Source organism: Trachemys scripta, chromosome 3 (assembly GCF_013100865.1).
Source record: "Trachemys scripta elegans isolate TJP31775 chromosome 3, CAS_Tse_1.0, whole genome shotgun sequence".
Lineage (NCBI taxonomy): Eukaryota > Metazoa > Chordata > Testudines > Emydidae > Trachemys > Trachemys scripta.
The window spans coordinates 58,451,586-58,469,222 of record NC_048300.1 but is presented as its reverse complement, the minus strand read 5'-3'; the positions used below and the strand labels follow the sequence as shown (position 1 = coordinate 58,469,222).

Genomic DNA, 17,637 nt, shown 5'->3' with positions numbered 1-17,637 from the left:
GCCCTGCACACTTACATCACTACAACCCCCACAGTGGGCTTCCCAACTCCAAACTGATTCGCAACTGATCAGTAGTAGTTCGGAGTTGCCAGCTTCCACACAACGATCGCCACTCCCTTCTCCACCGCTGGGGCAGCTCTCTTTTCAGTGTCCTTGTGCCAGAGGGCAGAAGCGAGCTCCACACACAGTTCCAGGAAGGTGGCTTTGCACCTGAAAGTTCTGTAGTCATTGCTCATCATCCCATACCTGCATAACAATGCAATCCTGCCACTCAGTGCTTGTTTCCCATGCCCAGAACTGATGATCCACTGTGTGCAGCTGCTCTGTGAATGCCAAAAGTAATCCTGAATTGTTTCTTTCCTGGCATGCAGCAAGGCAGATACGACAGTCATTATCTGATTCTCAGCTCATAAAATAACTGCAGGATCAGCTGCATTGTGTTCATAATGCTCATCGTGATACTGGAAAGCAGTGCAAAATCCATATTTTGAGACAGATGGTGGGCACAGTTTACAGGGGTTGTTGAAAAGCACCATGAAACGTATTCAGAAGCCCATGAAATGATGGGACAGAGAAAACTGCATCATGGGACAGTGAGCCCATCCCTAGGAGGCACTGCAAGCCCCTCTCAGAACACACACCAGCAGATGGTGGCAAGTTGCAGTGGGATAGGTACCCACGGTGCACTGCTGTGTCAATGTAAGAGCACCAAATGTGGACGCGATCCGCCATCACAAGAAGCACTGTGTGGATGCGCAAAAGTGGTTTAATTACAGCGGTGGATGATCACTGAGTAACTTGTCGACTTAACTTTGTAGTGTAGACATGGCCTTAGTCGGTAGTAAAGTACTGTAGGTCATACAGCTTTAGAGAAGAATTTTCAAGGTTTTGCAGACACTTTATTTGGAAATAAATACTTTTATTTGATGCCACAGGGCTATCCAGTATAACAGTCACATCACTCAGCACTGTTCAGTCCCAACAGGAATTATAAAGTGCTTCTAGAAACGCACTAAATACCAAGATGGTTTTGTTATGGGTTTTGTTTTTTTGGTGGAGGCGGGGGGACGGTAAAGTGAGTATTTCAGTGCTACTGAAACACTTTAACATGAAACTGGTTCACATGTACAACTTCAGTGTAACTGCAACTACTACTTTTTATATTTTTAAAAAGGCAGATAAAAAGTTGTCATAACAGCAGGTAATAATGGTTTCACAAACTACTAGGATTTTAGTTAACCAAACTCCTGTATCAAATTGTAGCTTGATATAAAAGATATGGTTTAAATGCACTATATTTAGCAGAAGCCCAGACATCACACACAATCACAGATAAGGGATAAGTATGTCTGCCAGCTCTCAGCCACTGAATAAGGAATCATGGCATTTTCAGCTACTTCTTAGTTGTAAGCTAATTGCTGTATAGCCCTTGATTTTCAGAATAGATGTTCAGATTCTGTCCTCTTAAATGCCCACTGTTGAGAGCAAGTGGCAAGTCTGCTGACCTCCTCTGCTTATTTGCAGTCAACAGTCATAGCTGCTCAAATGCAATGCAGACTGAACTCTCTCTCTGTTGGACTCGATGTGTCACTGCCATTAAGTTTCTAGTCTCAAGCAACTTGAATACCTACAAGTTGCTCCTTAATGTCTACTAACATAACTGTACACACAAAGGTCTCAATCCTGCTTCCATTGAAGACCAAAGGAATTTTGCCATTGACTTCAGTGTAAGCAAGATGTAGCCCAAAAGTCTAGTTTAAAGTGTTTTATCCCCTCCCCAAGTTTAACAAACAAAAAACCTGTCGCTGGTGCTAGACCTACACGACATAAGATACAGCAATCTTCCTACTCACATATCCCACCCCCAATATACCAATTCTCAGGCTGGTTCAAACACAGCAGCCAAAATTTCACTAACTCAAATCAGCCCCGAAGGGGAGAATATCCTATTTTTTTGCAAAAATGGTGAATGTGCATGAGTGCATTTTCAAAACACAGATGGTATTATGCTCTCCTAATTAGAAACAGGAAGCAGTGGCATCACAAAAAAGAAAACAAAAGAAGAATACAAAGGTGAATCCAAGCAAGATGAGGTTCTAACAGGATTGGTAAAGAACTATTTGTGAGTGAGGTTAATTCCTCTCAATCAAGTATATGTCTCATAAATAGTAGAGTGTGTTATATGTTTTCAGCCTCCTGGAAAAGACTTGTACCTATTGTATAGTATGTTACTTTAAAACTAGATGAGGGTCACCATGTGGTTAGGATTCAAAATTTCAATCCAGTAGCCATCAGGATCCTGAATAAATGCAAGTCCTTTCATTTTACCTACAATAAAAAGATACATATTTTCAGATATAGTTAAAAACAATCTTAATAGTCTTCAAACATTGAGATTCATATTTTACACTGACAAGAACGACACAGATTTATGGTTTCAAGATTTCCTATTGTCTTTGCGTGGCAGACAGAGTAGGAAGTTTAAATAATGTGTTCAAGATCACAGTTCATCACCGACCCCAAGGATCCAGTTCAGACTTTTAAAGACAATCAGGGAAGCAGTTTGTATGATTAACTTGCGCTTTAAAACTATGGGACAGATAGTATATCTGCAAGTTTGCACATTATCATATCATACTTGACATAACTGAAGTGACACTATAACCCTGTCATGTTCTAGTTCAGCCTAACTACAAAAATTGGAACCAATGTTATAAAATTGCCATTTTAAAATTGCTTTTTGCTGCACTACTATGTCATCAGATGCCTTTTCCAACCACCTATACAATGAACGTGAAGTCCAAACACCAGCTCTTCCTGGTGGGTGTTGTATTTTTGTACATTTTTTTGTTATAGCCAAAACTCAACTCACACCTTTTTCCCAGGCCTGGCTCATCCTAGGGTTCCTCCCTGAGGACTATTCAGCTCACATCTAGATTCTCCCTTCCCCCCTTTCTTTCTGCCCAGGTAATGGTATTGAGTCATCTATCTCAAAGTCAACAGCACTCACTTAACCCTTTCCTAGCAGCGTCAACACCTGCTAACGAGGTAGGAAGTTTCAGGTAAATACTGCCAGCATGTTACATACTTCGTGATTTTTTTTAAATGTAAGTTTATCAGCAAAGACATTTAATTGCCATTTGCTTTGACAGAGAAATTGACGATGAACTAGAAAAAAGGTTATACAAGGTCTATACTATCCATCAGGGTATTTAAAAAGTTGATTCCCAGCCTCTGCACTAGGGTCACACATACCAATGCTAGTTCCAGCCAAAGAAACATAGGGCTTCAGTTACATCACTATGTGTGATTTCAAAAGATCTCTAGTGCAGGTAAAGGGTCCATTTCTTCCTATGGTGAACAGAAAGTGGGGATATCATAGAGCGAATTGTGTGCTCCGTGATGTTACACTCCAATTCAAGTAGGAATCAGTGCTCCAAAAGGAGAGCTATTTTCATTCCCTGTTGGAAGGATGCTATCATGACAAAGTTTTTCATGAAAGGCAGTTACTGACAAGAGCAATTCATAGAAGAGAGTTATAAAGGGAAAGTGAGGTCTGTCTTGGAGCTGTGAGGTCCCTTCATATAGGAAAGGATTTGATAATACAGATTTTTCTTGATTCCCTGCCAGATTTTTTTTTTAAAAAAGCAGATTATGCAATGATATTCTCTCTCAATATAGACCTCAGAGGAATATTTTAACACTCTCCACTGCATGAAATATAAAAGATTATACAATTAAAAGAAAAAAAAATAACCCTCAATATTCCTATTCTATACCATTATAACTAGAAGACTGATTAGGTTAGTAATGGATAAAAACAAGTTTTCAGAGGATTTAACAGTAGTAAAAGGGGGAAAAAAAAAAAAAAGGAATACAGTTAAGCCAATTTGGTTCAATCTGCAGTTTTGGTTACATTAATAAGCAGGGGTAGGCACCACCATGTTGCACGACAGACACTGGACAAAATTACCGGACTCAGACATTTGGGAGGGGTGGGGTTATGTCATTCAACCCATAAAATAGCACACACAATTTTCCATGCTGAAAATATACAGTAACCTAGCTAGCTAATAAATAATAATAAATTCAACTCATAATTAATGAAAAAATATGTGTATACAGTATGAGATTATTACATGAGAAATGAAAATGAGCTTGCTTTGGGATTTTACAAGGCACTTACATCATTTAAACATATTTGGTACCCTGAGTAATGATAATACTTCTTGCAAATCACATAAATAGGGAACTCGTGGTCTCCTTCCCTCACCCTGTTGCAAAGGCACAAGGGATATTGCTGCCCTAGGGCTACAGAAACCCCTATGGGCAGAACATATGTAAAGGAGGGGATCAATTTATACAGATTGCTGAAGGGGGAGTTGGGGGACTCCCATAGTGCATTAATTAACAATAAATACATTACAGAGATAAGAACCTGGAGTGACAAGCTTTACTTTATGAGAAGCTCCAGAGAAAGAAGACCCAGAGGGAGTAATGGCAGGGGGAATCCTAGGGAGGCCAAAGGGGCTGGTAGAGGGAGCGGACAGGGTAGAGGCAGAATCGCTGCAGGGTTGACCCAGTCTTCTGCATCTCCCCTGTGGGTGGAAACACTGATCAATATCATCACTATAGGAGGTAACAATAGAATGGAATGCCCAGAAGAATGAATCACTTGAGGACAATTTCCTGAGGGGACCCTTATCCTTGCAGAGCTTTTCTAGCTTGGACATTTAGGCCTGGTCTACACTGCCACTTACAGCGCTGAAACTTTCTTCGCTCGGGGGTGTGAAAAAACACCCCCATGAGCAATGCACGTTTCAGCGCTGTAAAGTGGCAGTGTAGACAGTGCTACAGCATTGGGACCCGCGCTCCCAGTGCTGGTAGCTATTCCTCTTGCGGAGGTGGTTTTATTACAGCACTGGGCGGCTGTGTAGACATACCCTTACATTTCCACATAGGGTGGTTTGGCCCACAGCAATAAAAAAATCTGCATATCTTCCATGTGTTTTTGGATCAATTAAAAAAACAAAAACAAAAACAAAAACAGGTACAATTCAAGTGACTTTTTAAATTGCCTATGAAACTGAGTTAACAAGAAAATATACTTCTCAAGTGAAAGACTATAAATGGACTTCTTTGCAAAGAAGTTGTAAGTTTTCTTACAGGAAAAGCCACAAACTGTGTGGAAAGGAAGAGTAGATTAAATTACTTACCTCGGTGAAATTAAATACCCAAACAAAGAATTGCTGTGCCTGTGGTGGTGAGGATGACTGGGGCTGGCTCACCTGTGGCTTCCCCTCGGCCAATAGGCTGGGAGCCTCCGAGCCAATGGACTTAGGCGGAGGGAGGCAAAGGAGGGGATTGTAGGGAGTTCATGAGCAGAGGGGAGGAGAGTGGTCTCTGGAGGCACAAAGGGGGGGGCGGCTCAGGATTGTGTGGGTCTCTGTGGGGTGGTGGGAAGTGATGGACGGAGCCAGCTGCAGGCCGGGTCTGCTCTGCGAGGGGTGGCTAAAGCCCCTGCCAGAAAGTCCCCTCTGTATTTAATGCCAGCCCCGGGGTGCAGCATGAGCTGCCCTGCTTCTGCTGAGACTCTCTTCCAGAGTCATTACAATCCACTTCCCCTACAAGGCTGCTCTTCGAGGGAGATCAGACCCAACTCCAGGTACCTCCCCTGGCTGCAGCCTTCTCAGCCCAGCTCTGAAGGCAACACAGAAGTAAGTGTGGCAATCTTGCAACCCCCCTACAACAGCTTTACAACTCCCTTTTGGGTTGGAACCCTCACGGTTACACCACCATGAAATTTCAGATGTAAACACCTGAAACCATGAAATTGACTATTTTAAAAATCCTATGACCATTAAATTGACCAAAATGGACCATGAATTTGGTAGGGCCCTAATCAGGGCCAGCTCCAGCTTTTCTGCCACCCCAAGCAGCAAAAATGATGAGTGGTGGTACCTCAGTGGCAGCTCAAAGAGGAAGAAAGGGAATAAGGGACCCACCGCAGAATTCCCGCCGAAGACCCGGACGTGCCGCCCTGATATCGGATGGAGTACCGCCCCTTTGAATTGGCCGCCCCAAGCACCAGCTTCCTACACTGGTGCCTGGAGCCAGCTCTGGCCTTAATTATCTAGAATCTAAACAGCAGAAGTAACCAGAATGATACAAGGACTACAGTTTTGTATTAAAAAAAAAAAAAAAGAAGAGGACAGAGATAGAACATCTGTATCCTTTGGAAGAAAAGACAATTAAGAGGGGACTGTTAGGGTTGCAGTGTATGACAAGCTGTGGAACATTCCCAGTTTTGATGAATAGAGTATTTCGTTAGGCTTCTAGGATGTTAAAATGAGGCAACACAGATGTTACACGTGAATTTGGCACATAGGGCAAAACTTTCCCGATCATAGGATTGCTGCCATACAAAATTCTATATGGAATAGAGGAGATAACACAACATGGTCAATTGAAGTAGCAACAAAAGTGCACAAACTTTAGCCATAGATAGCTGACCAGATTTCCAGAAGTTACTCTGGGGCAGACCAAATATAAGTTTTTCCTAGTGTATAAAAGAGAGAAACTTTGATTGGTTCTAGCAAAACCCGAGGATGATGAATGAATTCAAGAACGCACAGCAGCTATTAAAAACCCATATCACCTAGCCTCCTCCCCTAACAATACATGAAAGAAAGACGAATTCACAGTTTACTAGGGGGGAAAAAAAATAATCAAGATTCAAATCATATTGATAAGATGTCTTGGTGAAGACTTACCATCATCTGGTCTCTTCACAAATTTCACTCCCAGCTCTTCAAACCTCTTACAAGCTGCAGCTACATCAGGGACTGCAATTCCAATGTGACCTGTGCAATAGAGTAAGCAGAGGACATAGTGCATAAATGAGCAAAAATTACAACAAATGGATTGTTGTTACAGCACCAAAATATGACAGGCACTTTACCCTATGCAAAGAGCTTCCAAGTTAGCTCACCTAAAATGTATCTAAATGTGTTAAAATAACTTGCTCAAGGAAAGCCCTGTTTTAGTTTCGGAGGGAGGGGTGGGGAAGGAGGAGAGGGGGGGGAAATGTATTAAGGATACTATAATTTTTGGCGTTTTCTTCTCCTAGTGAGCTAGCTGTTTTACAGGGTCTCAAAAGTTAAAATGTTTTGCAGAATACTCTAGTGACACAGTGATATACACAATAGAATCAGAGTCGAAGAAAAATGAAATTGAAAGGTAAAGGCAAAAGAGAAAGTGTTCATAAAAACAGTAAGTCCAAGTACCAGGAAGTTTTCTGTATTTACAAAATAGGTTAAGAATTTAAAACACTAATATTGGGTTTATAAAGGCAAGAATACTAATCACTTGTTCCCAAGTTCAGGGATCAGTTCAGAAACTCAAAATATCAAATCAAATATAGTCTAGTCTAAAACATGTATTTGATAAATCATACCAGTGACCTTTCAGACATTCAGAATATCAAGTCACAGAATTCCTCTGCACATCAGGGCCAAATCCTGCTCTCATCCATATATCTGAGCAAAACTCAATCTTACATTTTAAAAAATTGAATGTTCTACTAATTACACACTGAGTTTCAACCAAGATCCAAGTTCATGTTCTTTAATGAAGTCTCAACACTGGGAGCAACCAGAGATAAAATATTATTTTTAATATATTTTACTTAAATCTTAATGTTAAAATGTCTACCAGAAACAATGATACACTTGCTTTAAGAGTCAATTTTATGTACAAACTACAACTGTGGCTCATTATTCTTAAGACAATATATTTACCCACAAGTTCTTATTCCTAATTTTCAAGGGTCTGTATACCAGAAAAACCAGAGGTAAAATTCCAGATTTCAAAATCTCTTCAAGTCTCCAAAATGAGTACTTTTTTATTTAAGCTAATCCACAATGCTAAGTCACTTCATCTACATACATTATTAGCATTTTTATTGTACGGTTATCAAAACACAAAGTAGTAGAACTGTTCCAATAACCTGTACACTTAACTTATTGCTCTATTTTACATATGAACATTTTCTCAATTTAAATTGTCTAAAGACATAAAAAAATCTAAGACTGAAAAGAAGAAAAATGACTGCAGTGCGTAACTTTCTCTAAAACATACCAAATCCCCGAGGATCTGAATTGCCATTGTGGTAAGACTGATTCTCATCATTTTCAGTGCCCCAATTACTACAAGAGAAAGGGAAAAATGTAATTAATATAAAATGAAGAGCAGCATGCTATTTAAAAAAAAATTCTGAGAGGAATCAAAAAATATTTAGAAATATATGGAATTACTCAGAGCAAAGGATACATTACAACCTAGATCCCTACAGTTCAGGGACAGTTGTCCTCATTCATAGAATATCAGAGTTGGAAGGGACCTCAGGAGGTATGTAATCCAACCTGCTGCTCCAGGAAGGATCAATCCCCAACTATTTTTTTTTTGCCCCAGATCCTTAAATGGCCCCCCTCAAGGACTGAACTCACAACCCTGAATTTAGCAGGCCAGTGCTCAAACCACTGAGCTATCCCTCCCCCCAATCCTATTCTCCCAAAGTTACAGCACTCAGATACTATGTTTGCGCCACAGCTCTAAAGAGAGAGCCAAGAATACAGATATGGATGAATTCAAAATGCATCTATAGATAGAACTCTGTATGCAATTCCCCATGTTTTGAATTGTTTTTTTAAAATGTTCTCTTTTGCCTCATCTACAAGACAAATTTCAGATAAATACTTATTTAAAAATCAAATTTAACTATCTAGGCCAGAGGCAGGCAAACTACATCCTGCCCGGCTCTGAGCTCCCAGCAGGGGAGGCTAGCCCCTGGCCCCTCCCTCGCTGTCCCCTCTCCCCCGCAGCCAGGCCGGCAGCACTCTAGGCGGCAGGGCTGCACCCTCATTCCGGGCAGCGTGGTAGCATGTCTGGCTCTGGCTGGGAGGCACAGCTCCAGACATGCTGCTTGAGCAGCCTGGTAAAGGGGCCAGGGAGTTGGATATGGGGCAGGGAGTCCTGGGGGAAGTCGGGGCAGTTGGAAGGGGTAGAGATTCAGGGGAGGCAGGGGACGAGGAACAGGGGGAATTGGATGGGGGTGGGGCCCCAGGGGGCCTGTCAGGGGGCGGGGGTGTGGACAGGGGTTGGGGCAGTCAGGGGACAGGGAGCGGGGGGGGGGGTGTTGGATGGGGGGGGGGCAGTCAGGGGGGGGAAAGTGAGAGGGGTCGGATAGGAGGCAGGATGTTTGGGGAGCACAGCCTTCCCTACCCGGCCCTCCATACAGTTTCGCACCCCGATGTGTCCCTCAGGCCAAAAAGTTTGCCCATCCCTGATCTAGGCACTTGCTGTGGAGATGGGAGCCTTATATCAGAGGACTTACTTATATCATTCTCCTGGCAATCACTGTCATGCATTCCAATTTCACAATGCTTTGTTAGACTTGGATGGTTTTCAGATATTAAAATTTACACTGCCACTTTACAGTGCTGCAACGTTCTTGCTCAGGGGTGTGAAAAAACACCCCCAAGTGCTGCAAGTTTCAGCACTGTACAGTGGCAATGTAGGCTGTGCTCCCAGAGCTATTCTCCTCATGTATTTTTTTTAATACAGCTTTCCCAGTGCCGGTGCCATGACTACACAGCCATGTTAAAGCGCTGCCACGGCAACGCTTTAACATTGCTAGTGAAGACATGCCCTAAGATAATGTTGTTGGCGTTTGTGCAATATATGGACTCACATGTAGAAATTTACTACACTCATATCAAATAGTACTATATTAATTTAATTACAGTTGTGCCTGAAAACTCCAATCAGAGTTGGGGCCCCATTATATTATGTATATTAAATATGCAGATGCATCTGAAGAAGTGGGTTTTTTACCCACGAAAGCTTATACCCAAATAAATCTGTTAGTCTTTAAGGTGCCACCGGACTCCTCGTTGTTTTAAAGGTCATACAATTATTCAGCTCTTTCATTTGCAAATCTTGTGGCTCAATACAAGTATGAGCTGTAGGATGTTTTATAAGTGTTTACCTTTCACTAAATTTTCTTTCTTCTCATTGAAACTGAATTCCTGATTGCTTCTTATTACTGCATTGCCCATCTTTCACTGTTATGAGACACCCACACACACACACCCCCCGCCAAGTACACTTAAATACATTAAATCCCTTTGCCCTGCCTTCTCTCCACCATTCAACCCTAGGCTACCCTCAGCCACTATTCCAGGGTCATTACAATCCATTCCCACAATAAAATCCCTTCCCTAGCACGTTTGCAAATTGTTAGTCATGTCGTAAGTTGGCAGTAACAGTTCTGGGACCTCAAAAGGTATATTCCCTACACCAGGAGGCAGGCAGGCAGAGTCAAACTTGCTTCCTCACTACTGCTGTGGCTGTAGCAGTGCCTAGACTCTCTGCTCCTCTCAAGGATTCAGGCTCAACTCTGGAAGGGTGAGGATGGGCTCTAACCTCATATAGATTAGGAGGAGGGGGTGTTGCAAGGGTCAGCACTCAATTGTTCACTGGGTGTGGAGGGCAGAGGGACCTGAAATAGTACTACAAGGGAGTACAAATTTGTTTTAAGTAGTTTGTGTACTGGTCTATTTGGCAGGTTCTCTATGTCTCTACATAAGTTACCACAGCACCTATCATTACCAGCTGTCAAAACATTTAGTATACATTTTATTTCCATGTCAAAACACATGGTGGCACACTGACAAAATAGTTAGTCATTTTGTGTAACAATTGAGACCTCAAACAAATTTCTCACATCCACTGTAGTATTACATGATAAATTGACATTAAAAGAGCTACATGCACTCAAAAAGCAAAGAAAATAATTTTATTCCCTCTTCTGTACCACTTTTAATCCATCTACCTCAAAGTACTCTATACAGTGAAAGCTTAAATGACTTTTCTAAGGTCACACAGTGAATTAACAGAAGCAATGGGGACAGAATCCAGATCTGACTCCCAACAGTGTCCTCAATCCAGTGCACCACAACCACCTCAGAGCTGTTTTCTAAAATTCCTTTCCTCGTACACTGGACCCCTTCATCTTCCTTTTCACTGCTCTCCTTTAATTAGCTTTTTTCCTCCGGAAGCAGTTCCCCTCTCCTCTTTACTATGTTAGGGCTAATGAATATTGAGAAAAAGCACAGTTCTACTTGTTCAGGTATCCAGCATCCAAGTCATACTTTTTATGAGATAAGAGAAAGTATTTTTCCACATTACATTAATTGTATACAACCCATGACCAGATAAAACACAAGTGCAATAATATAACCTACTGCAAAGCACACAGTTGTAACTAATGTCCATTAAATGTAAGCAGAAGTGAACTGTAAAAAGCTGGAGTTAACACTTACTGTGTTAGTTCAAGTGTAGCCTTTCTAGAGAAAGTCCAAGCTGTTCTTTCTTTTGTATCTTTTGGGATATCATTTTTATCTTCATAAGCCAAGAAATAAAGTGAGAATTTCATAGCGGGAAAGTCACATTTTTGGAGCAATCTAAAAGGCAACAATTTTATTTAAAAAAAAGTCATAATTGATGGCGTTTTTAAAGTTGCTACTAGACTGCAACAAAACAAAAACAAAACAAAGCCAAAAAAAAAAAAAAACAACCCCACTTTCTCCCCACTTTAGAGAATTATGACTACACTCTTCCCTGCCCCGCCCAGCCCTCCCCCCAATACCTCAAATGCAGTTCAATTTTCAAATTTGTGTCATGGAAATATTCTTGAGAGCTACATCTATGAACACATTTGGAAAATAATCAATTAAAAAAAAAAAAACTTACGAACATCTGAAAACTAGTAACTGTAGGTACAATAGAATAAAAATCTCAAGTCTGGGGGTATGCCTTCACTACCCGCCGGATTGGCGGGCAGCAATCGATCCAGTGGGGAATCGATATATGGCATTTAATTTAGACGTGATAAATCGACACCCCCCCCCAGCACTCTCCCATCGACTCCTGTACTCCAACTCAGCGAGAGGCACAGACAGTCGACGGGGGAGTGGCAACAGTCAACTCACCGCGGTGATGACATCACGGTAAGTCGATCTAAGTACATCAACTTCAGCTACATTATTCATGTAGCTGAAGTTGTATAACTTAGATCGATTCCCCCCGCCCAGTGTAGACCAGGGCTGAGACTGGTATTCAATGCCTTGTGCATGGGAGTTTCCAGAAGGGTGCCTATGTCCATCTCCCTTATTTATTTTTTTTCCACCAAAGACTTAACAGGCAGTAAACTAGTAAGAGGATCCATTTTTTAAAACCTCAATACAATTAATCTGTTGAACTCATTGCCACAAGATAGCACTGAGGCTGTGCTTAGGAGAATTTAAAAACAAAAACAAAAACCCACAACCCAACAATAACATACATTTAGATAGATGAGAACATTCACAGTTACATTAGATAGGATAGAAAAGAACAGGCTACAAAACCTTCATATTTCCTGGCATAAGCCAGCAACTAGATGCCTTGGGTTAGGAAAGCCTGCCCATAAGGGAAGTTTTGTTTCTTTATTGGCAGTTACAGATATTTATGCACTGTCCTCTGAGGCATTTGGTATTAGCTACTGTCAGACACAGATACTGTACTAGATATAGACTACTAGACTTATCTGGTATGGCATTTCCTGTGAAAATCCATTAGCTTCAAGAAAATAAATCAAGGTTTGTACTCAGAGAATCCGTCCTCAATTCCATCTTCCTTCCAGCAATAAAGATGTTTTAATGTCTCACTTTTCATACAACATAAAAAACAGCATAGGAAATACCTGACTCGGTATGCCTATTAACGTCTGTTGATTCAATCTTTTTCACCCTAAATCTCCTCCAAAGAGACCTAGGTCACTCAGCCTAATATATACTCTGTTTCAATCACTTTTCTCACTAAGTAACAAATACCATTTATATGAAATAGCTCAGTCAGAGATATTCATTCACTTCTCATTATACCCACTGCTTCTTGAACCTTTCACTCGTGTGAAAATATCTGGAAAATATTTTCCGTATTAACTTTAGATGGGGCTCTTTCATATGTCAGAATGTTTCAAATCTGTCAGAACTTTGTTTCAGAGCCCTTCTGCTGTGCTTGATGTTTGAAATGAATTTTAGCACAAACAAAATGCCACTGCAGGGCACTAGCCTCCCCGCATCATTCCCCACACAAGTGGACTGGGATGCCTACCAACCACCTTCTGGGGCAGACACCTAAGAGCCAAGAACACTAGGAAGCTAGGGCAGCCCTAGAAACCTTTTAACAGTCCTAAGAGTTCAGCTTCTTGTTTATACTGCAATTAAGTCAGAGTATCGTGCTTAGGACAGAATTTTATTACTATGAAAATTATTGCAATATCACAATTTCTGTATGATTATTTAACTGCAGGATCAGAGATGAGAAAGCGTGTAAGCTTTTATATAAGCAGACTTAGCAGAATTCAATTTTTTCTTTTTAAAAATAATTTTGGTGGATAATATCAACATTTGTTTGAAAGTTTCCCCCCCTATATTTATAGATTTAAATGTTCAGAGTTGTGGGAACTAATGGGGCAAAAATCACAAAATGACAGGGTCATATAATAATTAATGATAGTTGATGTTGAGATTCAAAAAAGTTAAATCTGGTTTAATCATTAAAACAAATAGTCAACATCACATGTCAAAATATACAAACAAAATCAAATCCTTAAATCAAACTCTAAAAAAAGTTTTCAAGCAAAATTTTTCTTACTTTGCGTATCTAAGTTTCTATTAACACAGATGGAAAAAAATTTCCCCTCAGTTTGAGTGTACAGTGAAATTGACATTTACCAACAAAAATCTAATCCTTCCAAGCCTATAATTGCCAAAGTTGTTTGCTTACCTAGCAAAACTAGCCACAAAAAGGTGATAATTTTCCCAGTATAACATTTGATTTAAAACTAGTCCGATTTCACCGTTTGCAACTGAAAACGTAAGAGTACTGTAGAAAGTCTCAATCATGAAGATTAAGTCAAGTGAGTCACCAAACTGGGCACTAGCTGATGATTCAGCCTGGTTCATGTTAATCAGTCTTAAATGCCAAGGTTTGCTTTTCAGAAGAATGGATCATTAAAATATACAAAATATATTTAAGACAAATCTTATCTCATGCAATTTTTACTCACGTCATTCCAAGAACTCTTGTATAAAAATCCAGTGACTTCTTAGGATCTTTTATTCGTAACATTGTCTGCTGCAACAGAAAATCCTAGAGAAAAATTATAGTAGTTATGCTACTCAGGAAAGCACATTAAGATGCCGATATAAATACATTAAGTTGGGCTTTTATTGTGAATCAATAATTTAGAATGATATTGTCAAGGTCAGTAGGACCAAAAAGTTATAAACCTAAATACATATGTCTGTATGTCTATGTCTGTAAGTCTATTGCCCTGACCCTACAAACACCTACAGGGCCTATATAATAAAAGATATGATTCTGTAAAATGCTGTGCAAATTTACAGTGCTCTGTAAATAAATTGTTTTCCCTCACCAATGATAAATGCTTTGGTATTTTGTTTCTTAAGTTAAAAACCAAAAAAAGCTAACATACTTTATCCTTGTTTCCATCCCTTTACTCATAGTTACTCCATTTGAACCACTTTTGGGGGTCAAACTACACCTCTTTTAAACAGAATGTCAGACCAGAAGGGACCATCAGATCATCTTTGACCACCTTTATAACAGAGCGTATTACATTTCACACTGATAATCCTATATTATGCTCTAAGACTTCAGTTAGACCAAAACATTTCAGTCCACAGGAGATTAAACTGTTGCATGTCCCAGACACAGAACAAGGGAGGCTAAGGTGCCATCTGGCAGCAAATTGATTAGGTGAAATATGCCCAGATGATCCTACCAGATGAACCACGACCCATGTTACAAAGGAAGGCAAAAAACGAACAAACCAAGTACCTGCCAATCTGACCTGGGAGAAAATTTCTTCCTGACCCCAGATCTGGTGATTTTTTTATATATATATTTCTGAGATGTGATCAAGACACACAAGCCAGGCACCTAGAAAGAGGATTCTCTGTACCACTTCAGTGCCCTGGTCCATTCTATCCCATCATGTCTCCAACTGTGACCAATCTCTGGCCTTGGCTACACTGGCGCTGTACAGCACTGCAACTTGCTGCGCTCAGGGGTGTGAAAACGCCCCCCCCCCCAGTGCAGTGAGTACAGCGCTGTAAAGCGCCAGTGTAATCAGCGTCTGCAGCGCTGCACACTCGCCCGCAGTGCTGCAAGCTATTCCCCTCGGAGAGGTGGAGTACATACAGCACTGCAAGAGAGCTCTCGCAGCGCTGGTGGCGCGACTACACTCGTGCTTCTGCGGCAGCGCTGCCACGGCAGCACTGAGAAGTCCCGAGTGTAGCCAAGGCCTCTGATGCTTCAGGGAAAGGTGTCAATGAGGATCAAAATACATCTAGCCAACTGTACACTGGGGGGGAAATCCTTCCTGATCTCTGCAGGTGACTAATCAAAGCTCTGAAGCATGAGCTTTGATGTCTGCATAACCTACACATATATAGCAACACCCAAATCTTGCATTTTTCTGTCTCCCTCAGACTCCCTTCTTGCCTCTTAAATGATCCTGAGTAAATTGCTTTTTTTTCCCCCTCTCAATTTCTTCTAATTTGCCAATGCTTTGTGCCCCACAACTGCATGCATTCTTTTAAGTGTGTTCTCATCAGGCCACAGGGAAATTTAAGTTACTTCATGGCCATAAGAATTCAGTTTTTGATGTAAAATGGAAACTGTCCTCGGGAGTCTAGCCCTAACAAACAATTTACAAGATAAAATTCCATAACAAGAATGGTTCAAATATATTTTTGCATAGTCCCCTCCAAAACGAGGCAATCACATAAAACTAGTCTATGGAGTTTTCCCCTGACAATCCTTTTTCAGAATAAAAGATCCTGTGAAGTACTGTACTAAACTGCAACAAAGATTAAAAAATGGAGTTTGAGTCTTAACTTTTACTCAAGGTCCTCCCCTCCTCTCCGTGTGATTCAAATGCAGCACACTAACAATCTTTGAGCCTTTCTACAGTCGATCCTGTTGATTTGCTATCAGAACTTTTTTTTTTTTTGGCTGCAATTATAAACTTTAAAATGTGAGGCTGGTCCTTTCTGCACTGTGCTTGAGACAAGAAAAGTGACAGGACCCATATTTAAAAAGAGAAAAAAATAAAGTTTTAAAAAAGATTAAAATTGGATAGATTTCTCTGTGTGTCACATGGCTCCGATCCAACCCCGAGTAAAGTTTACACCAGCCTTATCAAATGCAGTGAGTACATGTGCGGGAGATGCCGTCCAACTGTATGCAGACTTAGTCAACTACAAAGAAATCCAGGTGAAAGGGGAAACCACCATTAGGGCTGCATAAGGAGATCCTCTTCCTTGCCCCTTTACGTAGGGGCGCCACAGGAATGTTCAGTCTCCCCCTCTCCCTAGAGGCCAGACTCTCTGTGTCGCTCACTGCACGTTCCCCACTCCCCTATCGCCTCACCTTCCTCGTCACCACGTTCTTTCCAATCCCTCATCTCCCCAGATTGCCTCTTTCATCAGCAGCTTCGTCCCCCAGTCCCCCGTTTACCTTGGTACTGGGATCCGGGTTGGAGCAGACGGTGTAAGCTGCTTCATCGCTGAGGCCGCTGAGCTCCGGCTGTTCCGACATGTTGAAATTGGAACTGCTGAGCAGGCACTCGGGGAGAGTCAGAACCGTATCTATAGCGCTAACAACACTCGGGGCGTTTTCTCATCAGCTACCTCCCCCAGAGTAAGAAATAGAGGAGCGTCCCAGCCAGTCACTGCAACCATTGCAAATTAGGGCACGCCAGGATGATGTAATATTTCCATCATTGTTGTCTCTGACGCTCTTTCTTACTACAATTCCCAGCATGCAATGCTTAATTTGCGATTAAACCACCTGAAGCAGGCCACTTAAACAAAACTGCAAGTCTCACCATTCAGTGCTTCGTAGTGGTGTAGCTAATACCGAACCGTGATATGCAATGCTCCACTGAATGGAGTCTGTTTATATGTTGCACAATACATATGTGGAAGAGCTGCACAACCTTTATGGCAGAAGACAAAGTGAAATCAAGATACTTGTCACAGTCCAAGATATCAAGGAGCTTCAGAAAGATATGTCCTCAAACTGTCAGATACTATCAGGGGTCAGCAACGTGTCTGTACACAGACACAAGTGTCCGTGGTAAAAATTTTGAGATCCATGGTAATTTTTCAAAATATTGAGTGACTGAATGGCATAACCCCCTCCAAGGTCACTAAATATGCTAATTTTGTCAAGTGTCCGTCGCACAACATGGTGTTGCTGACCCCTGATACTATAAATTATTGTTTCTCTAATAAGGAACAAATCAATCTACATTTAATTCAGGGAGAAAGACAGCAATTTTCATGTGGTTCTCCCTGTTAAGTGTTTCAGCAAGACCAATGCCATCAATGTGGCCACTGAATGCTACTCAAGGGCCTCATAATCTAAAAAGCAAGAAGCATCTAAAGCAACTCTGGGAGGAAGGAGAGCATATGGAGCATTATGCTATTTAGTGACCTA

At 41.2% G+C, this 17,637-nt stretch overlaps 1 protein-coding gene across 1 annotated transcript; it reads right to left on the bottom strand.

Annotated features, from left to right (window-relative positions):
* Window positions 1–898: 898 nt before the first annotated feature.
* On the bottom strand, window positions 899–16,786 carry GLO1 (glyoxalase I). The gene is made up of 6 exons (XM_034764814.1): window positions 16,654–16,786; window positions 14,177–14,259; window positions 11,385–11,525; window positions 8,140–8,207; window positions 6,774–6,863; window positions 899–2,328 (listed from the first exon to the last, which is right to left on the bottom strand). Exons 1-6 carry the CDS (start codon window positions 16,732–16,734, stop codon window positions 2,240–2,242), a joined length of 552 nt encoding a protein of 183 aa, XP_034620705.1. The 5' UTR covers window positions 16,735–16,786; the 3' UTR covers window positions 899–2,239.
* Window positions 16,787–17,637: the final 851 nt, after the last annotated feature.